Below are 27500 nucleotides of genomic sequence, written 5' to 3'. Positions count from 1 at the left end.
TCGTTCACTGACTGCGTGCTGGAGATGGCAGCTGTTCGCGCTGGAGGGACGGAGCTGGGGGTGTCGGCCGCCTCCCTCTACCCCCCCCAGGACAGCGTGGTGATGGACCAGATCAGCCAGCTGAGCAGAGAGTGGGGGTAAAGGAGGAGTCTGGATCTCATTAACCAATAGCAGCGCCTCTTGCAGTGCTGAGGCTTTGTCTCATTGGCTGTGGTTGTGCTGCCCCCTACAGGCAGGTGGAGCAGCTGGTGCTGTACATGAAGGTGGCTCAGCTGCTGGCCTCCTCCCTCCATCTGGCCAAGGCTCAGATCAAATCAGCCAAGCTCAACCCTTCGACCGCCGTCAAACAGGGTGAGGACAGGAGCAGGAGACGCTGGTGGAGCTCAGATTGATGCTTCTAGAGCTCAGACTGACGCTGGTGGAGCTCAGACTGACGCTGGTGGAGCTCAGACTGACGCTGGTGGAGCTCAGACTGACGCTTCTAGAGCTCAGACTGACGCTGGTGGAGCTCAGACTGACGCTGGTGGAGCTCAGACTGACGCTGGTGGAGCTCAGACTGACGCTGGTGGAGCTCAGACTGACACTGGTGGAGCTCAGACTAACGCTGGTGGAGCTCAGACTAACGCTGGTGGAGCTCAGACTGACGCTTCTAGAGCTCAGACTGACGCTGGTGGAGCTCAGACTGACGCTGGTGGAGCTCAGACTGACGCTTCTGGAGCTCAGACTGACGCTGGTGGAGCTCAGACTGACGCTGGTGGAGCTCAGACTGACGCTGGTGGAGCTCAGACTGACGCTGGTGGAGCTCAGACTAACGCTGGTGGAGCTCAGACTGACGCTTCTGTAGCTCAGACTGACGCTGATGGAGCTCAGACTGACGCTGGTGGAGCTCAGACTGACGCTTCTGGAGCTCAGACCGACGCTTCTGGAGCTCAGACTGACGCGTCAGGAGCTCAGACTGACGCTTCAGGAGCTCAGACTGACGCTTCGGGAGCTCAGACCGATGCTTCAGGAGCTCAGACTGACGCTTCTGGAGCACAGACTGACGCTGGTGAAGCTCAGACTGACGCTGGTGGAGCTCAGACTGACGCTGGTGGAGCTCAGACTGACGCTGGTGGAGCTCAGACTAACGCTGGTGGAGCTCAGACTGACGCTTCTGTAGCTCAGACTGACGCTGATGGAGCTCAGACTGACGCTGGTGGAGCTCAGACTGACGCTTCTGGAGCTCAGACCGACGCTTCTGGAGCTCAGACTGACGCGTCAGGAGCTCAGACTGACGCTTCGGGAGCTCAGACTGATGCTTCAGGAGCTCAGACCGATGCTTCAGGAGCTCAGACTGACGCTTCTGGAGCACAGACTGACGCTGGTGAAGCTCAGACTGATGCTTCTGGAGCTTAGACTGACGCTTGTGGAGCTCAGACTGACGCTGGTGGAGCTCAGACTGACCCGTCAGGAGCTCAGACTGACGCTCCTGGAGCTCAGACTGATGCTTTGGGAGCTCAGACTGACGCTTCTGGAGCACAGACTGACGCTGGTGAAGCTCAGACTGACGCTGGTGAAGCTCAGACTGACGCTGGTGAAGCTCAGACTGACGCTGGTGAAGCTCAGACTGACACTTCTGGAGCTCTGACTGACGCGTCAGGAGCTCAGACTGACGCGTCTGGAGTTCAGACCGATGCTTCTGGAGTTCAGACCGATGCTTCTGGAGCTCAGACTGAGGCTTCTGGTGCTCAGACTAATGCTTCTGGAGCTCAGACTGATGCTTCAGGAGCTCAGACCGATGCTTCAGGAGCTCAGACTGACGCTTCTGGAGCACAGACTGACGCTGGTGAAGCTCAGACTGACGCTTCTGGAGCTTAGACTGACGCTTGTGGAGCTCAGACTGACGCTGGTGGAGCTCAGACTGACGCTGGTGGAGCTCAGACTGACGCTGGTGGAGCTCAGACTGATGCTTGTGGAGCTCAGACTGACGCTGGTGGAGCTCAGACTGACGCTTCTGGAGCTCAGACTGACGCTGGTGAAGCTCAGACTGACGCTTCTGGAGCTCAGACTGACGCTTCAGGAGCTCAGACTCACGCTCCTGGAGCTCAGACCGACGCTGGTGAAGCTCAGACTGATGCTTCTGGAGCTCAGACAGAAGCTTCAGGAGCTCAGACTCAGGTGTGACTCAGGAGTGAGGTGTTAACGTTGTGCTCTCCTCCCTCAGTGGTGAAGAACCTGAATGAGCGCTACAAGAACTGCATATCGCTCTGCCGCCGGCTGACAGACAAACTCAACAACTTCTTCTCTGACAAGCAGCGCTTCGTGGACGAGATCAACAGCGTGACGGCAGAGAAGCTCATTTACAACCACGCCGTGGAGATGGTGAGTGTCACACACACCACCGGCTGGACGCAGCTTGGGTCACTCTGATGTTCTGCGCCGTGTCTCAGGTGCAGTCAGCCGCTCTGGATGAGATGTTCAAACAGACAGAAGACATCGCCTACCGCTACAGCAAGGCCGCCATGCTGCTGGACGGCCTGTCCAAGATCCTGCAGGACCCCACCGACGTGGAGAACGTGGTCAAGTGTGAGTACCGCTCTGAGGGCACCCCTGGCCACGTGCAGTAGAACCCCATTACAGTAGAGTAGAACCCCAGATGATAATACAGTAGAACCTCATTATAATACAGTAGAACCTGATTCTAACACAGTAGAACCTGGTAAAGAACGAGATGCCGTCTCACTGACGTACGTCTGTTTCCTTGGTTACGAGCTGAGATTAAATGAACCTACCATGGGCTGAAACTGGAACAGGTAGCTTCAGTAGAGTGGTTTGGGGCAGTTAGCAGGAGTTTAGGGTATCTGTGGGTAAACTTCCTAATTGCCCCCAACTGATTTACCCCAGTGACCCCCGTTAACCCCGTGTGTGTCTCCCTGCAGACAAAGCCAGCGTGGACCGCCGGATCTCTGCCCTCTGCTACTGCACCGTCACGCTGTACGAGTAACGGGGTGAACCCAGAGGACCACTTCCTGCCCCCACCCCACGCTGCTGCCCCTGTAGCAGCCCCCACCCCACGCTGCTGCCCCCTGTAGCAGCCCCCACCCCACACTGCTGCCCCCTGTAGCAGCCCCCACATCACGCTGCTGCCCCCTGTAGCAGCCCCCACATCACGCTGCTGCCCCCTGTAGCAGCCCCCCCGGACCGGTCTGTCCTGTACTGTTTGTGGAGCAGCCCCCCCGGACCGGTCTGTCCTGTACTGTTTGTGGAGCAGCCCCCCCGGACCGGTCTGTCCTGTACTGATTGTGGAGCAGCCCCCCCGGCTGACCACTGGACTGATGGCCGACCTTCAGACCAAAGACGACCCAGAACCCGGCGGCTGAAGCTGCTCTCCAGCTGGGCTTCAGCTCGTTGTGAAGCTGTACTGGTGAGAAAGCACCTGAACAAACTGGTTCTCCCCCAGGAGAGGATGGGCGGGACTGGAGGACGTGAAGAAGCTCCAGCTGCTCCCTGTGACCTCCCTGTGACCTCTCTGTGACCTCTCTGTGATTATTTATTGCTTCAGATGTTCTGCCTCTGCCTGACCTCCAGCGTCTGGAGGTCTGCCTGAGGACCCTGTGACATCACTAGTGGTGTGTTCACCTCCTCGTGTAGCACAAGCACTTTATTGTGGGTTTGGAGACGTGCTCCTGTCTGGGGGGGGCTGTGGGGGCCGCCTGCAGACCAACACACTGCAGCTCTGACCTGCAGGACCGGTGGTGTTGGACTGAAGCAGACTGGATCCCCTCAGCGTCTCCTGAACCTGAACAGTGATGAGTCCCTGGTGACCCCCCCATCTGGGGCAGGTAGGACTGTTCATCCTGAAGCCCTGACAGCTCCTGGGTTGGGTTCTGGTCCTGGGGAGGAGGTGTGGAGGAGACGAGCAGAACCTCTGCTCCTCTGCTGGGGCTCGTCTACACCCTGCTGGGGGCCCTGGTGACCCTGGGGGGGTCACATTGTTTGCCCTTAATGACTCTACTGTCGGTGTGTGTAGCTCCTGTCTGACACCGCCTGATGTTTGCTGACTTGTATATATTAGTATGTGGTGCATGTGTCTGTTGCCCCTCTTTTTTGGGGGGGGGGCATGACTGTGAGACGTCAGCTTTGATGCGACGCCAGTGAAGAGCACAAACCTTTATGTCCATGAACTTGATTCTTCTGTTTCCAGTCTGGGGGGGGGCTGAAGGCGTGTTCCACACAACACTCTCCTGGCCCCCCCACCCTTCCAGAGAGCTCTTTCTACCAGGACGGTCCCTCGTCGACATGAACACACGTTTGTACGTCTCATCACACGCGTGACGTGTGTGTTTGTGTGTGTGTGTGTGTGTGTGTGTGTGTGTGTGTGTGTGTGTGTGTGTGTGTGTGTGTGTGTGTGTGTGTGTGTGTGTGTGTGTGTGTGTGTGTGTGTACACACACACCTCTACACTCGTGGTCAGTAGTGAACAGGGAATAGTCCAAGGCCCCCCCTTGGACAGATGTGAATACATTATTTCCTCTATAAAAACGTGTATAGAAGCACTGACAGCCCCCCCACCCCGGCGGTGGTGTCTGGACCCCCCCCTCGGACTCCTCCTCCCTCCACATGTCTGCTCCTGCTCCCCCATGAACCACAGAACCTTTATCTGCACACGGGGAGAAGCCACAGGACGAACCCTGACCCCCGTCTCCTCGTGCTGCGGCCCCCCAGTGAAGACGAACTTGACAGCATGAGTCCACGTCTGCGTTTGGCCCCCAGTAGAGCCTGTAGAGTCTGGAATGTGTCCCGTTTGGTTACAGCTCTGATGAAAACCATTTCCAACCACTGATGTTCATGTTCTGCTTGTGTCTCAGTGAGGGGGGGTCTCCTCTGTCCGACACAGGTACAGTATTTGTTATTAAAGAACAGAATAGAGACGTCTGGCTGGGTTTGTTCTGTCTGTATTCTCTCCTCTGATTGGTGGAGAGGGTCTCAGGTTTTATACCTTTATACTGGTGATTTATACTTTAATACTGGTGTTTTATACTTTAATACTGGTGTTTTATACTTTAATACTGGTGTTTTATACTTTAATACTGGTGTTTTATACTTTAATACCGGTGTTTTATACTTTAATACCGGTGTTTTATACTTTAATACTGGTGATTTATACTTTAATACTGGTGTTTTATACTTTAATACTGGTGTTTTATACTTTAATACTGGTGTTTTATACTTTAATACCGGTGTTTTATACTTTAATACCGGTGTTTTATACTTTAATACTGGTGTTTTATACTTTAATACCGGTGTTTTATACTTTAATACTGGTGTTTTATACTTTAATACCGGTGTTTTATACTTTAATACCGGTGTTTTATACTTTAATACTGGTGTTTTATACTTTAATACCGGTGTTTTATACTTTAATACCGGTGTTTTATACTTTAATACTGGTGATTTATACTTTAATACTGGTGTTTTATACTTTAATACTGGTGTTTTATACTTTAATACTGGTGTTTTATACTTTAATACTGGTGTTTTATACTTTAATACCGGTGTTTTATACTTTAATACCGGTGTTTTATACTTTAATACTGGTGATTTATACTTTAATACCGGTGTTTTATACTTTAATACTGGTGTTTTATACTTTAATACTGGTGTTTTATACTTTAATACCGGTGTTTTATACTTTAATACTGGTGTTTTATACTTTAATACCGGTGTTTTATACTTTAATACTGGTGATTTATACTTTAATACTGGTGTTTTATACTTTAATACTGGTGATTTATACTTTAATACTGGTGTTTTATACTTTAATACTGGTGATTTATACTTTAATACTGGTGTTTTATACTTTAATACTGGTGATTTATACTTTTATACCGGTGTTTTATACTTTAATACTGGTGATTTATACTTTAATACTGGTGTTTTATACTTTAATACCGGTGTTTTATACTTTAATACCGGTGTTTTATACTTTAATACCGGTGTTTTATACTTTAATACCGGTGTTTTATACTTTAATACCGGTGTTTTATACTTTAATACTGGTGATTTATACTTTAATACTGGTGTTTTATACTTTAATACTGGTGTTTTATACTTTAATACCGGTGTTTTATACTTTAATACTGGTGATTTATACTTTTGTACCGGTGTTTTATACTTTAATACTGGTGTTTTATACTTTTATACTGGTGTTTTATTCTTTAATACTGGTGATTTATACTTTTTTATACTGCTTCATTTTGCTGCCTCCACCTTCATCTAAAACTCCCATTACATCAAAAAATAGAAGTTTTACTGATAAAAAGGGTGAAGATGGAAAAAGAACATTTGATGGCCATCGCTTTAACACAACTAATCCTAAATGATCAATACTTTAATAACCCCAAAGGGAAATTATTCACCTGTGTGTACACACACACACACACACACACATACATGAGCAAAATTCACTGTTGTTTTCAGAGATGTTCTTACATGTGAAAAAATAATTTACCGGTAGTCAAACCAGCAGATCAACACACTCCTGATGTGGATCTGAAGAACTGAGCAGCGAGGCGTTCAGTGGTGAGTGTGTCACACACACTTCTCTCTGGAAACCCGACAGAACGGGTCGGTCCAGACGTTCTGGAGGAATGACAGGAAAGAACATCAGGAAGAGCAGAAAACGACTGAAGTGACCTCCAGGGCCTCAAGGTGGAACCAGAACCAGAGAGAGAGTGTGTGTGTGTGTGTGTGTGTGTGTGTGTGTGTGTTTCATAGGTCCTGTGATGGATGGTGAATTGCAGATCTAGCACTAGTGTCCTGGGCAGCACCTGTTCTTCTTTCCAGGTCTTAGAACCACAAAAATGAAGTGTGTTCTGTTACAAAACATTTCAGTGTGTTGAAGCAATGAAACACATTCATGAACGTGTTGATGACGGGGAGTGAACACCTTGGGCTGCACAGTGTTCCTGGCACAAGGTTATTCAGGGAGTGTTACACAAGTTGTATTATCCCTGCTGTAAAAAGGTGGCATCATTTCTACTTTGAATTCAGACTCAGAGGGAATTCAACTACCGACAGATTTCTGACACGACCCTGAGGGTTGAATAAATCTCAGTTTTGAAGCCATTCAGAAACTCCTAAACGCACAAACTTGTCAGCACCCCGAAATCAAATCGTTCCGATTTATCAGTTCCGATGCCAGGCTGACAGTTTACACTTTGATCACATTTGATCACACTTTGATCACATTTGATCACACGTTGATCACATTTGATCACACGTTGATCACACGTTGATCACACTTTGATCACACTTTGATCACACGTTGATCACATTTGATCACACGTTGATCACATTTGATCACACGTTGATCACACTTTGATCACATTTGATCACACGTTGATCACATTTGATCACACGTTGATCACATTTGATCACACTTTGATCACATTTGATCACACGTTGATCACATTTGATCACACGTTGATCACATTTGATCACACTTTGATCACACGTTGATCACACTTTGATTCACACGTAAACTTGTTTTTTACAGCTTTCCTGTCAGGACGCGTCCATTTCCGTTTTGAAGGCGGGTCTCAGCTGTCTTTTGCTTCTGATTGGTCTGTTTCCTAATTGATAGCTGTGTAGACCAATGACAGCCAGCCAGTGGCGCAGCGTCGCTTCGTTAACCAGGAAGTTACTGGTTTGAAGTTACTGGTTTGAAGTTACTGGTTTGAAGTTACTGGTTCCACCGCTGGTCGAACTGGAGGAGGAGGTGAGTCTCCGGGGGAACGGCGGTCGTCACGGTGACGGTAACGTTAATCATTAATCACGTGTTTACAACGGATCAATGAGAATGATTGACCGGGACGCTCTCGGCTCACACTTTAGCAGCAGCTAGCTCTTAGCTTCTGGAGCGACTTCCTGGAGCTGCAGCTGAAGATGTTGTTAAACCGGTTTGTGTGTGAAACCGGGTTGTGTGTGAAACCGGGTTGTGTGTGAAACCGGGTTGTGTGTGAACGGGTCTGGACAATACAGATACCAGCCAGACAACAGCCATGAAAAGAACAGCCTGACATCAACAGGCTGGTTAACATGACTCCTCTCATGATGAAGGGACAGAAAAGTTAACTTTAAGTAAATGTTATTCATCATTATGAAAAATAGAAGAATAAATAAAATTGTTGTGTGTAGCATCATCCCTCTGGTCAGAAAACCTTACAATCTGCTCCGCAGCAGCTTCAGCATCTGGTGGTCACGTGGGGTCATAGGTCACTGGGGACCAACATAGTTTAGCAGCCATAAGAAACAATGCAGCTCTAGACGTGATTAACTCCATAAATATCATGGTTACCTGTGAGGTGAACGGTTGTGTCAACAGAACATCAAGAAGACACAAAGACCAGGACCTGTGGTTCTTCAGAACACCTTCTGAGAAGATAGGAAGGAGATGAAGAGCAGGAGAAACCGGGTCAACGTGACCCAGGACCCCAGGATCTTCATGAACAAAGAGATGGTTTTCAGACAGCCCATAGTATTTATTCTGAATTCCCAAGGTTTAGTGGATAATTAATTAATGTCTGGACCTACTGGAGGATTGAATAAATGTTTTAATGACCAGATTATCACGTGATTATGGCACTCGTGAAAAGTGAACAAAAGTGATTGACAGGTGATTTTACTGAAGATCTGTGACACTAAATAAAACACAAACAGAATGTCAGGCCCTGACCCTGATACATTCATTAATACAAGACATTAATATAAACTAGAGTTGTTATTAACTCCACACAGTCACCAGTAACGAATGGCTAGCTCAATGCTAACATAAAGAAAGAAAATCTCACTGACGGGCTAGTGCGTTAGCATCGATAGTGATGAACTTTTCCATAAACAGTAAACCCCAACGGGACGTTATAACTGGTTGATATCTGTCAGGATGTGGTTCAGGTGAAGACACCTGGGATGAGTCACTAGATGGTTTACTGTGTGGATGGAAAAGTTAACGCGCCAGCCCTTCAATGGGATTTTCCATATTATGTTAGCATTGAGCTAGCCGCCATTCGTCACTGTTGGACCGTGTGGAGTTAATGTTCTACAGAACCACAGGTCCTGGTCTTTGTGTCTTCTTGATGTTCTGTTGACACAACCGTTCACCTCACAGGTAACCATGATATTTATGGAGTTAATCACGTCTAGAGCTGCAGTGGTTCTTATGGCTGCTCAACTATGTTGGTCCCAGTGACCTATGACCCCACGTGACCACCAGATGCCGAAGCTGCTGCGGCAAAGATTCTAAGGTTTTCTGACCAAAGGGATGATGCTACACAGAACAATTTATTTTTTCTTCTATTTTCCATAATGATGAGTAACATACTGTATATGTATGTATTATGTATGTAACTTTACTGTCTCTTTAACATGATTCCACTCATGTTAACATGATTCCACTCATGTTAACATGATTCCACTCATGTTAACATGTTAATTATCAGCAGGTTATTTTCTGATCTGATGTTTGAAGCAGATCTTTACGCTCTGAGTCTGACGTTGGTCTTATGTGATTATCTGCTGTGATAGTCTTAGTTTTTCATTACTTTTCTGTGTACACGGCCTCACCTGACCTCACCTGACCTCACCTGACCTCACCTGACCTCACCTGACCTCACCTGACCTCACCTGACCTCACCTGACCTCACCTGACCTCACCTGACCTCACCTGTTGTCGTGCCCCAGAGGACCCTGACCTTCAGGCTGGTACTGACCCGTTCCTTCCTGTCAGATGTCCCGGGAGCAGCAGGCGGTGCAGCGGGCCAGGAGCTCCTTCCAGACGGGCAGAACCAAACCTCTGGAGTTCAGGATCCAGCAGCTGAAGAAGCTGCTCCTCTTCGTCACAGAGAGACGCAGCAACATCGCAGACGCCGTCAAGAAGGACCTGGCCAAGGTGGGGTGGTCGCTGGGCCGCTGACATCACAGGAAGTTCTCAGTGACATCACAGGAAGTTCTCAGTGACATCACAGGAAGTTCTCAGTGACATCACAGGAAGTTCTCAGTGACATCACAGGAAGTTCTCAGTGACATCACAAGTTCTCAGTGACATCATGAAAAATTCTCAGTGACATCACAGCAGGTTATCAGTGACATCACGATAGACACAGTGTTTGGGATATTTAAGATACCACCATAAAACAATTATTGTCTTCTGCTGTGATTGGACAATAATGACCTGATGACATCACCATCAGATCCAGTACGCATCAGGTTCTGATCTGGATCCAGGTCATGTTCTGGTTCTGGTGATCCAGAATGTTTGACCCCCCCTGCTGTGAGGTAACAGGTGCTAATGATCCAGACTGACCTGAGATCAGAGCTGAAACTGATCAGGAGTCAAATCATCTTCTGAAGCTCCTGATGTGGATCTGGATCAGTGGAGTCCAGACTCTAAAGAGACCATGTGATCCAGATTCCGTGAATACTGTCAGGTTTCTCTATGTTAGATGATAACACTACAAAGTTCACACGTCTTCAGACAAACGGGGATCGGCCCCGCCCTCAGAGGACTCAGTGGAGGTTCTGGGCAGAAACATCTCAGGACTTGTTACCTTTGAGAAAAATGAAATTCATTTCTTGTATTTTTCCTGACGTTGTAGATCTGAACGTTTTGCAGAAACATTTGGTATTTTTGAGCTGGAACAGGATCAGAAGTGTCCTGTCCCCCCCCCCAGAGTGAAAATGGGACGGAGCTGTTTGAGGTGATGGGACTGGAGGGAGAAATCCTCCTGGCCTTGGAGAACCTGTCCCAGTGGGCGGCTCCTCGGCCGGTGGAGAAGAACCTCCTCACTGTCGCAGACGAGGTCTTCATCCAGCCGGAGCCTCTGGGGGTGGTGCTCATCATCGGGGCCTGGAACTACCCCTGGGCCGTCACCCTCCAGCCACTGGTGGGCGCTATTGCTGCTGGTAGGAAACAGTCACAGTTAAAGACAGGTGAGACACCTGTGCTGCTCTACAGGCTGTCTGTGTGCTGATTGGCTGTCGTCCAGGTAACGCAGCGGTGATGAAACCCTCTGAGGTCAGCTGTCACTCTGCCAGGGCCATGGAGGAGCTCCTCCCCCAGTACCTGGACCAGGTGCGCCCCCTGCTGCAGGGACATGTCTGGTGGGTTCTGGGGGGGCTCTAAGGCTGCGTGTTTGCCCCCGTAGGACCTGTACCCGGTGGTGACCGGGGGCGTGCCTGAGACCCAGGAGCTGCTCAAGCAGAGGTTCGACCACATCTTCTACACAGGAAACAACACGGTGGGGAGGCTGGTGATGGGGGCCGCTGCTCTCCACCTGACCCCCGTCACCCTGGAGATGGGGGGGAAGAGCCCCTGCTACATCGACAGGAACTCAGACCTCCCTGTGGCCTGCCGGTCAGTAGCACACGTAGCATGTAGCTAGCATGTAGCTAGCATGTAGCTAAACTTACACGTCTGTTGTTTCCTCCCCTGCAGGCGCATCACCTGGGGGAAGTTCACCAACTGTGGGCAGACCTGCATCGCCCCGGACTACATCCTGTGTGAACCGTCCATCCAGGGCCGCGTGGTGGAGGAGATCAGCAGGAGCATCAGGGTGGGTCCTGATCGAGTAGCATCGCGTCTGGAGGACCATCAGGGCCCCACCCGTTTCCTTCTAGTTTAACATCAGAGCGGAAGTGAAGCTCCAGCCTCCTGGAGCTGAGAGCAGATGGTGGAATCCTCATGTGACGTGTGAACCTCACAGTGAAGGCCTGGAGGGCCTCGTCCGTGTAGGTTCCCCTCAGCTGGAGCTCATTTGGACCGAAGGACCTCCAGGAGGTTTGACTGTGGATTAGCAGCATGCTAGTTAGAGACTGATGCATCACAAGCACACATGGGGAATCTCCGCCCTGTGGCGCCGGGCTACCAGGCTAACCTGTGACTCATCCTGGTGATGGACTGTGAACTCATGACAGACAGGAACATGTTAACCGACCCAAACTTCCCTCTCCTGTCCTCACCCTGCAGGAGTTTTACACCGACGACCCAAAAACCTGTGAGGACTACGGTCGCATCATCAACCAGCGGCACTTCAAGAGGGTGATGGCGCTCATGGAGGGCAGCACGGTGGCCGTGGGAGGACAGAGCGATGAGTCCCAGTGCTACATAGGTACGGGTTCTGAACAGGACCGGCTTAAAGTCACCGACAGTCCTTTGGGGGTGGAGGATAAATACAACACAATCAAACCATACGACCAGCAGAAAAACTGTTGTATTCTAAGTCTAATAATAAGTGAGAATCCAGTTTGTATCAACTTTATTAGCAGTGTCCTCGTAACGTCACACCATTGTTTGTTTCTTGTTGGTTCTGCTAGCTTGGGAGTTTTAGTTTAGCGGTAATCAATCAATCAATCAATCAAGTTTTATTTATAAAGCGCTTAATCACATCAACAGACATTTCAAAGCGCTTTAACAGACAGAGAAACCCAACTGAACCCTCCAGAGCATCAGAGACAGTGGTGGGAAAAACTCCCTCGTTGAGGAAGAAACTCCGGACAGGACCCAGACTCTTTTGGGGGCCATCTGCCTTGAGCGGTTGGGTGGACAAGAAATAAAGGAAGATCAGGACAGGGTCAGAGAGAGAGAGAGTCAGATAGACCAGATAGAGTCAGTGTCTCTATGGTTATAGATAGACCAGATAGAGTCAGTGTCTCTGTGGTTATAGATAGTCCAGATAGAGTCAGTGTCTCTGTGGTTATAGATAGACCAGATAGAGTCAGTGTCTCTGTGGTTATAGATAGTCCAGATAGAGTCAGTGTCTCTGTGGTTATAGTCAGACCAGATAGAGTCAGTGTCTCTGTGGTTATAGATAGACCAGATAGAGTCAGTGTCTCTGTGGTTATAGATAGTCCAGATAGAGTCAGTGTCTCTGTGGTTATAGATAGACCAGATAGAGTCAGTGTCTCTATGGTTATAGATAGACCAGATAGAGTCAGTGTCTCTATGGTTATAGTCAGACCAGATAGAGTCAGTGTCTCTGTGGTTATAGTCAGACCAGATAGAGTCAGTGTCTCTATGGTTATAGATAGACCAGATAGAGTCAGTGTCTCTATGGTTATAGATAGACCAGATAGAGTCAGTGTCTCTATGGTTATAGTCAGACCAGATAGAGTCAGTGTCTCTATGGTTATAGATAGACCAGATAGAGTCAGTGTCTCTGTGGTTATAGATAGTCCAGATAGAGTCAGTGTCTCTGTGGTTATAGTCAGACCAGATAGAGTCAGTGTCTCTGTGGTTATAGATAGACCAGATAGAGTCAGTGTCTCTGTGGTTATAGATAGTCCAGATAGAGTCAGTGTCTCTGTGGTTATAGATAGACCAGATAGAGTCAGTGTCTCTATGGTTATAGATAGACCAGATAGAGTCAGTGTCTCTATGGTTATAGTCAGACCAGATAGAGTCAGTGTCTCTATGGTTATAGATAGACCAGATAGAGTCAGTGTCTCTATGGTTATAGATAGACCAGATAGAGTCAGTGTCTCTATGGTTATAGATAGTCCAGATAGAGTCAGTGTCTCTGTGGTTATAGATAGACCAGATAGAGTCAGTGTCTCTATGGTTATAGATAGACCAGATAGAGTCAGTGTCTCTATGGTTATAGTCAGACCAGATAGAGTCAGTGTCTCTATGGTTATAGATAGACCAGATAGAGTCAGTGTCTCTATGGTTATAGATAGACCAGATAGAGTCAGTGTCTCTATGGTTATAGATAGTCCAGATAGAGTCAGTGTCTCTATGGTTACAGTCAGACCATGTGATGCAGGAGCTGAACTGGGGACCAGAAAGTCAGGCTGTGTTCACCGACTCCTGGGTTGTTGTCTTCACACATGTTCACCATCAGGGAGTTGGTGAATTCAAGGCACAATTCCAGCTGATTGGATGACTGTATGGTGGAAGGAGGAAGGAAGGAAGCAGGACCCCAGACGATGGATAGATGAGGGGTGGTACTGGTGGGATGGGGGGGAGCAGGTCCATAGTGGATGGATAGATGAGGGGTGAATCAGAGAAAACCTAATAGGACATAGAACAGAGACTCTAGGGAAGAAGGTGAGTTAGTAAAGGTGTGAATGGAGACCAGGAGAGAGGTCAGAGAGGAGGAGAGAGGAGCTCAGTGAGTCTGGATGTAGAGTCTCTAACAGTGTTGGTCTATAAGAACCTGGTCTTGGGTTCTGGTCCTGGTCAGAACCTGGTCTTGGGTTCTGGTCCAGGTCAGAACCTGGTCTGTGGTACTGGTCCTTGTCAGAACCTGGTCTTGGGTTCTGGTCAGAACCTGGTCTCTGGTACTGGTCCTGGTCAGAACCTGGTTTCTGGTACTGGTCCTGGTCAGAACCTGGTCTCTGGTACTGGTTCTGGTTACAACCTGGTCCCGGTACTGGTCCTGGTCGGAACCTGGTCTCTGGTACTGGTCCTGGTCAGAACACGGGCAGCAGCATTCTGAATTAGTTGAAGACTCTTCACCGACTTTTTGGGGCAGCCTGAAAAAAGTTTTAAAATATGCCTGATTTTAGCAACGTTTGAGATGGAAAAAGGCCGTTCTAGAAACCTGCTTAATGTGTGTGTTAAACCAGAGATCCTGATCAAAGGTGACACCTAGGTTCCTCGCAGTGGTTTTGGCCTCAAACGTGATGCCATCCAAGGCTATTACATCACTGGGCACTACATCCCTAACAGTTTTTGGGCCGAGCACAACGACCTCAGTTTTATCAGAATTTTGTTGCAAAAACTTATTGGTCATCCAATCTTTGATCTCTTTGATACACGCCTGTAATTTGCACAGCTGATTGACTTCAACAGGTTTAATCCAGAGATATAATTGCGTATCATCGGCATAACAATGGAAGTTGATGGAGTGTTTCCTTATCAAATTACCCAGAGGAAGCATGTACAAGATAAACAGTAATGGACCAAGAACCGAGCCTTGAGAGACTCCATAGCTGATGAAGCAGATTCCTACCTACCGGTTCTTCAGCGCGTTGGTTTGATGATCAGGGCAGACAGGTGACTCTTGAGATGATGGTTGAAGTTCGTGGTACTTTAATGAACAGAGTTCTGGGTTGTTCTCCAACAAACATCTGTGCACGTGGTACGAGAAGTTCTCATCTGAAGACTGTGGTTTATGTAACAAACCATCAGTTATTTCTCTGATGCCTTCACGACCTCCCACTGACATAGGATATTGTTGATCATAAACCACGCCGGGCGTGAGACAGAAAGTCATCCGTCAGACTTTTGGCCCACAGAGCATGTGGGAGCGAATCAAACATTGACTGTGCCAAATCAGAATCATTGATCTCTCTCCCATGGAATCCAGACAGCAGCTGATGATCGAGTGTGGATGGAGTGTTGTCACGGGCCAACGGTAACCTTTACCTATCAGTAGAGGTAGAAAATTCTAATTGCCCTAGCACGGTTGGTATCCAGACAAAGCAGACCTGGTGATGGCCCTAAATCCTGAGCCTGATGTCCTGTGGCTGTGAATAGAGAAATGTGTGGTGTCTCCTAACGGCATGGTGGGATCTGGAGGGCTACTCATGCGATACCATTCAGCCTGCTCCCAGGTCAGTGATACAGACAGTACCACTCCTTGGGGTCCTATCAACAAATAAGGAGTATCAAGAAGCCATTCTCTTCCCAAAATTAAACCAAATTCTTCCCGATAACATAGATCAAGGTCTTGATCATAAAACAAAGTACAGTGATATGGGTCAACCGGTGGCAAATAGGGACGCAGTGACTTGCACCAGGGCATCCACGCACCAACCAGCGACCACAACGCCGACCATACAGAAGTCAGTGTCCGTTCTAGCCCAGTAGATGTCAGCAGTGAGAGCTCCAGGAACCAAAACGTCTTCAGAGTCAATGTCAACAGCAGTAACTCTGTGCTTTAATTCTCTGTGTGCCCCTTTCCCACACTGTCCCTGGGTTTACAACACTGCTCTTTATTTCTCTAACCTCTTTTAATCTCTTCACTACACTTATGCCTACACAATCTCTCTTTAAAAACTTCTTGCCAGATCAAACTTTGCCTACAATCAGAACCAGAACCACCAATTGTCAAAATTGAGAACGTGGCAGTTTAACACAGGAAATGCAGTATGAAGAACAAATGTTTTCTTACCTTTATTAAAGGTGGGGGCCCCCAGACTGTGGATTTTCTGCATCAGTCCACCATTGACTGAATGATCTGCTCGCTCCATGAAAATCACGTTGGGGTCACCAAATTGAAGCAGATTCCTACCTACCGGTTCTTCAGCGCGTTGGTTTGATGATCAGGGCAGACAGGTGACTCTGTAGACGATGGTTGAAGTTCGTGGTACTTTAATGAACAGAGTTCTGGGTCGTTCTCCAGTACAACAAACATCCGTGCACGTGGTACGAGAAGTTCTCATCTGAAGACTGTGGTTTATACACTATTCAAGACAGGCGTGACGTCACATGACTCCTTTGCAGGGATGCAATTATTACTAAGTTCAAAGGGACAGTCTTAGAAACAGATGGTGAATGATAACCTCAAGGTCCATAAACTGTCTTCAAAGGCAGGAAACTGACCTTATTTAGCAGGTGTTGATTGTATTTTGTGAGAGGACCTCATCTACAGTTCAACAAAAGGACAAAATGTGTGTGTGTGTGTGTGTGTGTGTGTGTGTGTGTGTGTGTGTGTGTTTGTGTGTAGGATAAATTTTGTGGAAGGGGTTAATCTAAAGTCCTTTAACCCTAAAGGTTAAAAGGTCTTGATAATGTTTACTTCCAGTATCCTGTGAATAAACCTGAACAACAACCCTGGAGAACAAACCTAAGGGTGAGGTAACGACCAGAGGGTTTAAATGCTGTTCCCTTATAAAGACCTGGACAATGAAACTACTATTCACTAGCTGTAGTGGACTGGGAGGAGTCTACAGTATATTAACGTGAACAAACTGGGAACGGTCAGTTAAATAGGACTTAAACCACATCAGTTCTGATCCCTTAATACCAATTGTTTGGTCCAGACGTGCCAGAAGAATATTGTGGTCAATTGTGTCAAACGCCGCACTGAGGTCCAAGAGAACCAGTATAGAAACAAGTCCTCTGTCTGAAGCGGTTAGAAGGTCGTTGCTAACCTTGACAAGTGCTGTTTCCCTACTATGATGTTCCCTGAAACCTGACTGGAAATTCTCTAATAAACTGTTGGATTTAAGGAAATCACAGAACTGATTAGCGACTATTTTCTCCAAGATCTTAGATAAAAACGGGAGATTTGAGATGGGTCGATAATTATTTAGAACAGTAGGGTCCAGGTTAGGTTTTTTGAGAAGTGGCTTAATTACAGCTGCTTTAAAGGACCGTGGTACATATCCAGTAGATAAAGACATGTTAATTATATTAAGGAAGTGGTTGCCAAGTAAAGGTAGGGCTTCTTTGATGAGTTTAGTTGGAATTGGATCTAAGAGACAGGAGGACGGTTTAGCTGAGGAGATTATTTTAATCATCTGACTGATCTGTATTGGAGAAAAGACCTCCATAGAACCAAAGGGTTCAGGAGTCAGCTGTGTTTTCTGGATCTAAGGGACCTGAAGAAGGACCAGAGTTTGAGGATAGGACACCATTAATTTAGTCTCTGATGAGCAGGATCTTATTATTGAAGAGATCCATGAGATCACTGCTGTGGAGACTTGATGGAACACTAGGATCAAATGTGGTTCTTTGTCAGTCTGGATACAGGACTGAACAAGAACCTGTGACTGTTTCATTGTCCTCCATGAATGATGAATGACAGGCTCCTCTAGGGGAACCCATCCCTTCCTGGATTTATGTGAACCATCACGCAGAGCCGTGTTCTCCTGGTTTAGAACGCCATTTCTAATTGGTGGGTCCTGTGCCCCCACAGCCCCCACCGTGCTGACGGGTGTGACCGGCGCCTCTACAGTGATGAGGGAGGAGATATTCGGGCCCCTGCTGCCCGTCGTCACGGTGAGCGGCGTGGACGAGGCGGTGCGCTTCATCAACCAGCGAGAGAAGCCCCTGGTGGTCTACGTGTTCTCCAGCGACTCACAGGTAAGGGGGGTGGGATGGGGGCCGCGTCCGTCTGTCCTCCGGCTGCACTGACACGCCCCTCTGCCTCTGATTGGACAGCTCATCAGACGGATGGTCGCCGACACGTCCAGCGGGGCGCTGCTGGCCAACGACTGCCTGGTGCACTTCACCGTCAGCGCCCTGCCCTTTGGGGGCGTCGGTGAGTCGTTACCCCGTCAGGCTGACGCCCTTTGGGGGCGTCGGTGACTCGTTACCCCGTCAGGCTGACGCCCTGTGGGGGCGTCGGTGAGTCGTTACCCCGTCAGGCTGACGCCCTTTGGGGGCGTCGGTGAGTCGTTACCCCGTCAGGCTGACGCCCTGTGGGGGCGTCGGTGAGTCGTTACCCCGTCAGGCTGACGCCCTGTGGGGGCGTCGGTGAGTCGTTACCCCGTCAGGCTGACGCCCTGTGGGGGCGTCGGTGAGTCCCCCCCATCAGGCCGAGGCGCTGAAGCTCATCTCCCCCCCAGGTCACAGCGGGATGGGGTGTTACCACGGCCGCCACACCTTCGAGCGCCTCAGCCACCTGCGCAGCTGCCTGGTCAAGCAGCTGAGGATGGAGGGGCTCAACGGCGTGCGTTACCCCCCCCACACGGACAGGAAGCTGAGCTGGGCCCGCCTCCTGCTGCTGAAGCAGGTGGACGTGGGCCGCCTGCAGCGCCTGCTGGCGGTGGCGGTTCTGGGGGGCCTGGCGGCATTCGTGTGGCGGGTAGGTACCGGTCCACACCGGACGGGGGGGGGGCTCCTCCCACTGTGGGGCGTCATGACGACGGTGACGATATGTGATACCAGTAAACAGTCATTTACCCCCCCACAAACCTACAGTCCTGCATGCCTGCCCCCCCCCACACACAACAATGGTTTTGTGTCCACACAGTGGGGAGTTGTTCTGATCCCCCCGTCATCACCCAGCATGCTTCACTCCCCTCAGCTGAATGCCCCCTTTTGTTTGACCCCCCGCCCCTATTGTTGACAATCGTACAACAGTTGAATGTGTGTGTGTGTGTGTGTGTGTCTGTGTGTGTGTGTGTGTGTGTGTGTGTGTGTGTGTGTGTGTGTGTGTCTGTGTGTGTGTGTGTGTGTGTGTGTGTGTGTGTGTGTGTGTGTGTGTGTGTGTGTGTGTGTGTGTGTTCTGCCCCTTAGAGGTTCCTGCGCCGTCGCTGAGGACCAGAACCTGAGGTCAACCTGCACAGATGGGGCCAGGAGAAGAAGCCCCCCCTCCAAGAGTGTGTTCAGTGACTCTGTGGTGTGTGTTGTGTCAGTAGTGAGTCTGTGGTGTGTGTTTGTAGATTTGAACTCTGAACTCTGTTCTGGATTTTCTGAAATAAATGCATCTTTGTTTAGCTAATGACTTTGTGTCACACACACACACACACACACACACACACACACACACACACACACACACACACACACACACACACACATTAACAGTGGTTGTTATTTATGACATTACCATAAATGGTCGTGCCGTTCTTCACACACTTTGACCTCCCTGAGGAGGAGACAAAGTCCTGAAGCAGCAGCAGGTGAGCTGATGACTGAATAACTGAATGAATGCTGTGTGTCAGAGGGCGGTTCATTGTGTTTGTGGGGGGGGCCATAGTATCACGTGTTGGTCGGGGTCTCTGAGGCGGGCTCCTGGTAAACTGATCCTGGAGCAGCTGGCTCGGGAACAGAGCACAAAGAGGCAGTTCGGGGGCAGCCTGTCCACGTCTGAGGCTTCAGGTCAGATCGCCGTAGATCACCTACAGGATCGTCTGGAGGCGTGTTCGTCCTGACAAAGGTAAGGCCAGCTGGTTTCTGGATCACGGCTTTAAACACGGAGGATTCTGTTCAGCCAAACTAACACGTGCTCATTATTAATGCAGCATTATTATTAACCCGCTATTAATGCTTTATTATTAACGCCTACATTGTTAATGTTTTATTATTATTAATGCCTACATTAATGCTTTATTATTATTAATGCCTACATTATTAATGTTTTTTTATTAACACCTACATTATTAATGCTTTATTATTAGGGCCTACATTATTAATGCTTTATTATTATTAACGCCTAAATTATTAATGCTTTATTATTATTAACACCTACATTATTAATGCTTATTATTAACACCTACATTATTAATGCTTTATTATTAGGGCCTACATTATTAATGCTTTATTATTAACGCCTACAATATTAATGCTTTATTATTATTAACACCTACATTATTAATGCTTATTATTAACACCTACATTATTAATGCTTTATTATTAGGGCCTACATTATTAATGCTTTATTATTATTATTAGGGCCTACATTATTAATGCTTTATTATTATTATTAGGGCCTACATTATTAATGCTTTATTATTATTAATGCCTACATTAATAATGCTTTATTATTATTATTATTATTATTAGGGCCTACATTATTAATGCTTTATTATTATTATTATTAGGGCCTACATTATTAATGCTTTATTATTATTAATGCCTACATTAATAATGCTTTATTATTATTATTAGGGCCTACATTATTAATGCTTTATTATTATTATTAGGGCCTACATTATTAATGCTTTATTATTAATGCCTACGTTATTAATGCTTTATTATTATTATTAGGGCTTACATTATTAATGCTTTATTATTATTATTATTAGGGCCTACATTATTAATGCTTTATTAATGCCTACATTATTAATGCTTTATTATTATTATTAGGGCCTACATTATTAATGCTTTATTATTATTAATGCCTACGTTATTAATGCTTTATTATTATTATTAGGGCCTACATTATTAATGCAATATTATTATTAATGCCTACGTTATTAATGCTTTATTATTATTATTAGGGCCTACATTATTAATGCTTTATTATTATTATTAGGGCCTACATTATTAATGCTTTATTATTATTATTAGGGCCTACATTATTAATGCTTTATCATTATTAATGCCTACGTTATTAATGCTTTATTATTATTATTAGGGCCTACATTATTAATGCAATATTATTATTAATGCCTACGTTATTAATGCTTTATTATTATTATTAGGGCCTACATTATTAATGCTTTATTATTATTATTAGGGCCTACATTATTAATGCTTTATTATTATTATTAGGGCCTACATTATTAATGCTTTATTATTATTAGGGCCTACATTATTAATGCTTCCTTTTGCTTTAATCTGACTGAACACCGTTAAGCAGACGTCTGAATGAACTCCATGAATGTCAAATTAAACCTGGAACGGCTTCCTCCACATTCATCCTGTTACCTGTCACAGTCTTTCATCAGAAGGACATTTTAAACAGGTTGTATCCTGTGGAGGAAATAAAAAAATCTACAAACAGACTCCTGCTAGACTTACGTCTAAATTTACTGCAGCTGTAAATATGTTGTATATATGGCACATTTAACCGTATAAAGTCAAAAGTATTTGATTCACTCGACCTTTCAGGATTTGATACACATGAATAAAAACCTGATGTACTCAGTCATCAGACACATGCATCTGCATTTTCTATGTGAATATTTTCAGGTTTAGCCATGATTACACCAATTAAAGTTTAAATATACAAACCTCTGTAATTTCTTTTTTGACAAATTTGTCAGACCTTATTTTCCAAAAATAATGTTTCCGTCTTTGAAAGGTTGGTTCCCCAGTTGTGTTTCCAAAGGTGGAGAAAACACCTGTCAGAAGGATAGTAAGATGAGTTACTGGCACTGATAATAAACAAGGGTTTGTGGAAACTTACTGAAGCACATGAGGACAACTGGACGCTTACTGTCCTGATCGCAGCTGTTTTTCCCGTTTGTCCCACAAAGATCCACCTCGGAGTGTGTGCATGGACCGGCAGGCGCTGATGCGGGTCAGGGAGGCCTTCCTGAGCGGCAGGACCCGACCCGTCCAGTTCAGGCTGCAGCAGCTTCACGCTCTGCAGAGGATGATCACGGAGAAGGAGGCGGAGATCTGCACCGCCCTGAAGCAGGACATCAACAGGGTGAGAGGAGACAGATCCTCATGATGGTTCTAGTCCACAACGACCTTTAACAGGGAGAACTGGAGGGTTTCAGATGTGGCAGTACCTCAGGGAGGGGGTTTAAGCCCACTCATGATGTTAGCTTTATGAATGAATGGTCCTCTGCATGCTAACACCGTATGCTGATGGTTCACGTTTAAACAATGCACAGATAACCAACTGTGTGTACGTGTCTACATAGAAGATTTGATTTTTGAAATCACGTTTATTCATAATCCAATCCAATCTTTATTTGTTGAACACTTTACCACAACCGCAGTCGACCAAAGTGCTGTACAGACCAATAAATAAAAAGAACAAACATTATAGACAAAATACAGAGGCTCAAATACTGCAAGTAAAATAAATTAATTAAAAACATAAAACATGAAGTCACTATTACAAGATAGTCACATGACACAAAATCCAAAACAGGAAGTCACATTTCTAAAACCAATGAAATGTAGGAACATGAGCAAAATATACGTGAATTAAACCAACGAAGTTCTTCATTCAACACAGAACATAAGACGCCTTTGACACCCCACAGGTTCATTAGAGCCTCTAAATCATTCACGGCTCTGAAACAGTTCAAATCTGTTCTGATTCTTGTTACTTGTTTCTTCAAATGTCTTCTGCACTGCAGTCAGAAGAACCTTCAGCCTTTTCCTTCCTGCTCAGATAAATCACCATCTTGGTTTGGCCCAGAAGAAAGTTTAGAATCTGACATTTTTTGGATTCTCTCTGCGTTTCAAACCAGTAATGTAGATCTGTTTGTCAAAAACACCATCGGATGAGAGAAGAAGAAGATAATAATTATATATTACACACACACACACACACACACACACACACACACACACACACACACACACACACACGCACACAAATAGTGGAGAGGGTGGTGGAGTGGCGGGCAGTTCCTTTCTGGGGTGCCCCAATGAGCAACTTGTTTGGGGATGCTGCCTTGCTCAAGAGCACCTCGGCGGTCAGCAGTGCTCTGGAGGTGAACTGACACCTCTGCATTTACCAGCTCACACTCCAAACTTCTTGGTCCATGGGCGGGTTTTGAGCCAACCACCCTCCGATTCCCAGCCCAAGACCTCATGGACTGAGTTACTGCCCCCCCAGAAAGAATAGCACCCAAACAAAACCCAAACAGCACCAGAGATACCAAACTGGGGTGTAAGTTGTATGTGGGGTAAGTGGGGTACAACGGTTACATGGGGTATATGGGGTACATGGGGTGTTTGGGGTATAACCCTACGCTGTATGGCGTCCCACAGAGCCAGTACGACACGCCGCTCCTGGAGCTGATCGGGTACATGGGGTATTTGGGGTATAACCCTACGCTGTATGGCGTCCCACAGAGCCAGTACGACACGCCGCTCCTGGAGCTGATCGGGTACATGGGGTATTTGGGGTATAACCCTACGCTGTATGGCGTCCCACAGAGCCAGTACGACACGCCGCTCCTGGAGCTGATCGGGTACATGGGGTATTTGGGGTATAACCCTACGCTGTATGGCGTCCCACAGAGCCAGTACGACACGCCGCTCCTGGAGCTGATCGGCATTGAGAACGAGATCAGTCTGGCCACAGAGAAGCTGTCCCAGTGGGCGGCTCCTCGGCCGGTGGAGAAGAACCTCCTCACCATCTCAGACGAGGTCTACATCCAGCCAGAGCCTCTGGGGGTGGTGCTCATCATCGGGGCCTGGAACTACCCCTGGGCGCTCACCCTCCAGCCACTGGTGGGCGCTATTGCTGCTGGTAAGAAGCCTTTCTATCCATCAGGGATACATTTAGTAAATGTTCTGTAAGTAGTTCAAGAACTAGCTGAAATCAAACATGCCGAATTGCATGATGGGAAGGGCTGTCCTCATTGTTCAACATCCACCAAGGCTGTCAGACTGTAACGTGTAGAGTGTTTCTCATTCACCGATTTGATTTCACATTATCGCTACATGATCCACATGATCCTACTGGATGGAGAACGTGTGTTTTCTGAGGGTTCCTCACATCCTGACGCTCTGTCACAACTTCTTTACATCTGGCGTTTGGAGCAGCTTTCAGCTCAGGCCCAACATGTGGTTTGATTCAGGATTCAGGATTCCTGTGACTCCAGTCTGGGTGAACGTCTGACTCTTCTCATCAACAAGCGTTGGACTTCATTCTGCATTTAAAGCGCAGACGGCTGAGCTAAAACGCCTCTGGTGCCCTGAGACCAGGACGATCCACTCTGTCCATGGTTTAATACGGTTTACGATACTGGGTTAATGAAGATTTCCCCTTTTTGTTTCTCCACTAATGGAACTGCCCCATGAAATATGACCTCTTCCTCACCCCAGAACACCATCGCAGGGTTTATTTTCACCGAGCAGATGTATTCCCATGGTTTTAATGTGTTATTTTTGGACGAGTGCAGTGGGTAGCTTCAGCACTGGCTTTGGTGTCGCTTGTTCCTACAGACGGAGTCTTCATCAGGGAAGTCTCCGTGTCCCAGGAATGGGATGGGTAGACCACAGACCAAGTTCACAGTATTTTTATTGTTTCATTAATTTCTTTAGAACATTTTTTTCTCGAGTCACTAATTTTTCAGTAATTTTGGAACATTTTTAATGTTCTACGCTGGCGTCCATACACTTTTATTTTGTCACAGTCGAAAATAAAAGAAAACCACGTAAACTTGCCGTGTGTTGTCATATTTTGAAATATTTTGAGGACAACTACCTCTTGTTTTGGATTTATTTTATCAGGTAAAAATCACCGGGCGTTGGTGATGGTGTTACTAAGTGAGCGATAGTGTTCGAGTGTTACGACAGTTTCTTACACGGCAAATATGAGTGACAAATCCAATGTTTCCCGATGATTTGTGCTGCTTCATAGTGAACGGCCTCATTCATCGCCCCCCTGTCTGCTCAGTGGTCTCATTGGCTTCACACAGACCTGTGTTCTTCCCCCAGGGAACGCAGCTGTGGTGAAGCCGTCGGAGCTCAGCGAGTGCTCCTCCCTCCTCCTCCGGGCGCTGCTGCCCCGCTATCTGGACCAGGTCTGAAAGCCGCTATTGTTGGAGAGAAACGCTCCAGAGATAGTCTGACCTGAGCGACTGTCTTCCCACATGGGTTCCAGTGTGTGGGACATTGTAGTCGTCTTCAGACATGCCTGATATTTGTGCCCAGTGTCGTCGCTGATGTGGACCTGCTGTTTCAGGACCTGTACCCGGTGGTGACCGGTGGAGCGTCTGAGACCCAGGAGCTGCTGAGGCTCAGGTTCGACCACATCCTCTACACGGGCAGCAGCACCGTGGGCAAGCTGGTGATGGAGGCGGCAGCGCGCCACCTGACCCCCGTCACCCTGGAGCTGGGGGGGAAGAGCCCCTGCTACATCGACAAGAGCTGTGACATCAGGATCGCCTGCCGGTAACGAGAGCCGACCGTTACGTCAGCAGTGACGTCCAGTAGATAGACCCTGAAGCACCTTCTGGACTGATCTCAGGGGGAGTTCACGTTGGGGGGGACTCGTGTGGTCGAACACGCAGCAGCCTGTGTCCGACTGACACATGATCAGAAACACGTCCAGCGGTTCAGGAAGGAGATGACTAACATTGGATCACATTCATGGTCTAAAGGGAGGGAAGACAGCAAGACCCTCAGATTGGGGGGGTTGTGTGTCACTTCTGGTCAAAAACAGGTGCAGAGACCAGCTTTAACTGGCGGCATGGTGGTGCAGTGGGTGGCGCTGTCGCCGCACAGTAAGGCGGGTCCGGGTTCGAGTCCCTCTCTGTGGAGTTTGCATGGTCACCCCGTGTCTGGGGGGGGGTTCTCCCCGGGTTCTCCGGCTTCACCCCCCCTCCAGAAACATGTCTCAGGTTAATTAGTGGGTCTCAAATTGACCGTAGGAATGTGTGTGTGTGTGTGTGTGTGTGTGTGTGTGTGTGTGTGTGTGTGTGTGTGTGTGTGTGTGTGTGTGGCTCTGTGGTGCACTGGCGTCGCGACCAGAATGTACCCTGCCTCACACTCCAAGTTTGCTGGGATGGGCTCTAGCAACCCGGTGACCCTCGACAGTAGATGCAGGTAATGATGAATGAATGAATGAATGAATGAATGAATGAATGTTCTGGTCCAACAACCAGCAGTACCATTTTCATGGGGAAGCCAACCAACCAATGAACCAACGAAAACCAACCAACCGACATACATACAAACAAACAAACAAACAAACAAACACCCTGACAGGATCGGGGGGGTCAGTCTAGGTCTTCACCACTCAGCTGATCAGACTCTGGTCCCCCTGCAGACGCATCACCTGGGGGAAGTTCACCAACTGTGGGCAGACCTGCATCGCCCCGGACTACATCCTGTGTGAACCGTCCATCCAGGGCCGCGTGGTGGAATGCATCCGACAAACGTTGAGGGTACGGTCCCTGAACCCGACCGACCGACTCCGTCGCCCCAACACCCTCCTTCACCACCTTCTGCTCTGTCACAGGAGTTTTATGGGGCTGATCCCAAAAGTTCCCCAGACTACGGCCGCATCATTAACCAGCGTCACTTCAACAGAGTCCTGGGTCTGATGGAGGGCTACTCTCCTGTGGTGGGGGGGCAGAGTGACGCCTCGCTGTGCTACATCGGTAGGAGGCTGTGGCGACGCGCTGGCTGAACGCTGCCCGTCTCTGCCTGATGAACGATGGTTGTGTTCCTGCAGCTCCGACGGTGCTCAAAGACGTGCCCCCCCACTCCAGACTGATGCAGGAGGAGATCTTCGGCCCCCTGCTGCCGATTGTTACTGTGAGCGACATGGACGACGCCATCAGCTTCATCAACGAGAGGGAGAAACCTCTGGCCCTCTACATCTTCTGCTCCGACAAGAAGGTGAGCTGACGGAGGAGGTTCAACGCTTCCCTGCTGGACTCCTCATGTCTCCTCTGCTTCATCTCAGGCCACAAGGAGGATGATTGAGGAGACCACAAGCGGAGGCGTGACGGTCAATGACGTAATGATGCACTACACTCTCAACTCCCTCCCGTTTGGCGGTGTCGGTGAGACTCCGAACGCGTCCCTTCCTGTTCCTCCCTGGACTTCATTTTAAATAATGTGAATCTGATTTAAGATGAGCTAAAGAACGAGGAAGTGGTCTCTGGTGAGGTTATGATAGGAGAAGTGGGGGCCACGTGGTTAGCATTAGCCTCACAGTACAAAGGATCCGTTGTGTTTAGGAACAGTTAGCATGTTGTCTTCCTGTCTGAATGGGTTACTCCAGGTACTCTGCCCCCCCATTGAGAACACAACATGTATCTCACGTTAGTTTGTGTCGTGGGCTCAAAATGTAAAGTTCTGTTGTGTGATGACAGTAATAAAGCTTCAACGGACAGCATTTTACCATAAACAGAAGAG

The 27500-nt window shown here is 47.7% G+C and overlaps 3 protein-coding genes across 8 annotated transcripts in view; all 3 read left to right on the top strand.

Annotated features, from left to right (window-relative positions):
* ulk2 (unc-51 like autophagy activating kinase 2) overlaps nucleotides 1-4908 on the top strand; it is a 34048-nt gene extending 29140 nt beyond the window's left edge. For all 3 annotated transcript variants that reach the window (XM_068316802.1, XM_068316801.1, XM_068316803.1), the window contains 5 exons: nucleotides 1-137; nucleotides 233-351; nucleotides 2204-2361; nucleotides 2430-2565; nucleotides 2919-4908. The exon at nucleotides 1-137 is cut by the window's left edge and continues 42 nt beyond it. In XM_068316802.1, the coding sequence (XP_068172903.1) occupies nucleotides 1-137; nucleotides 233-351; nucleotides 2204-2361; nucleotides 2430-2565; nucleotides 2919-2983 (615 nt within the window). In that variant the 3' untranslated portion in view covers nucleotides 2984-4908. The remainder of the gene's footprint in view (nucleotides 138-232; nucleotides 352-2203; nucleotides 2362-2429; nucleotides 2566-2918) is intronic.
* Nucleotides 4909-7629: 2721 nt separating this feature from the next.
* LOC137596302 (aldehyde dehydrogenase family 3 member A2-like) lies at nucleotides 7630-19426 on the top strand. 3 transcript variants are annotated; one of them, XM_068316677.1, is made up of 11 exons: nucleotides 7630-7757; nucleotides 9765-9926; nucleotides 10708-10939; nucleotides 11023-11108; nucleotides 11182-11390; nucleotides 11472-11589; nucleotides 12003-12144; nucleotides 17902-18068; nucleotides 18147-18246; nucleotides 18554-18792; nucleotides 19227-19426. In XM_068316677.1, the coding sequence occupies exons 2-11, from the start codon at nucleotides 9765-9767 to the stop codon at nucleotides 19245-19247; spliced, it is 1476 nt and encodes a 491-aa protein (XP_068172778.1). In that variant the 5' UTR covers nucleotides 7630-7757; the 3' UTR covers nucleotides 19248-19426. The 3 variants fall into 3 exon arrangements, with proteins under 3 accessions (XP_068172778.1, XP_068172780.1, XP_068172779.1); XM_068316678.1 differs by having other exon boundaries at nucleotides 7700-7794; XM_068316679.1 differs by lacking the exon at nucleotides 9765-9926 and having other exon boundaries at nucleotides 7687-7757.
* Nucleotides 19427-19557: 131 nt separating this feature from the next.
* Nucleotides 19558-27500, top strand: part of LOC137596300 (aldehyde dehydrogenase family 3 member A2-like) — an 8509-nt gene continuing 566 nt past the window's right edge. The window contains exons 1-9 of one of the 2 annotated variants that reach the window (XM_068316675.1): nucleotides 19558-19869; nucleotides 21914-22089; nucleotides 23646-23877; nucleotides 25071-25156; nucleotides 25318-25526; nucleotides 26404-26521; nucleotides 26596-26737; nucleotides 26812-26978; nucleotides 27046-27145. In XM_068316675.1, the coding sequence (XP_068172776.1) occupies nucleotides 21934-22089; nucleotides 23646-23877; nucleotides 25071-25156; nucleotides 25318-25526; nucleotides 26404-26521; nucleotides 26596-26737; nucleotides 26812-26978; nucleotides 27046-27145 (1210 nt within the window). In that variant the 5' untranslated portion in view covers nucleotides 19558-19869; nucleotides 21914-21933. The remainder of the gene's footprint in view (nucleotides 19870-21913; nucleotides 22090-23645; nucleotides 23878-25070; nucleotides 25157-25317; nucleotides 25527-26403; nucleotides 26522-26595; nucleotides 26738-26811; nucleotides 26979-27045; nucleotides 27146-27500) is intronic. The other variant, XM_068316676.1, reaches the window with a different exon arrangement.

The sequence above is a fragment of the Antennarius striatus genome, chromosome 6 (genome assembly GCF_040054535.1).
Source record: "Antennarius striatus isolate MH-2024 chromosome 6, ASM4005453v1, whole genome shotgun sequence".
Taxonomy (NCBI): Eukaryota; Metazoa; Chordata; class Actinopteri; order Lophiiformes; family Antennariidae; genus Antennarius; species Antennarius striatus.
The sequence above is the reverse complement of the archived record's forward strand: the minus strand, read 5'-3'. Positions and strand labels throughout refer to the sequence as shown.

Coding starts and splice junctions, on each gene's coding strand:
- LOC137596302 (XM_068316677.1), top strand. CDS start 9,765: ATGTCCCGGGAGCAGCAGGCGGTGCAGCGGGCCAGGAGCTCCTTCCAG. Junction 10,940..11,022: donor GGTGGGCGCTATTGCTGCTG/GTAGGAAACAGT, acceptor GCTGTCGTCCAG/GTAACGCAGCGGTGATGAAA. Junction 11,590..12,002: donor AGATCAGCAGGAGCATCAGG/GTGGGTCCTGAT, acceptor CTCACCCTGCAG/GAGTTTTACACCGACGACCC.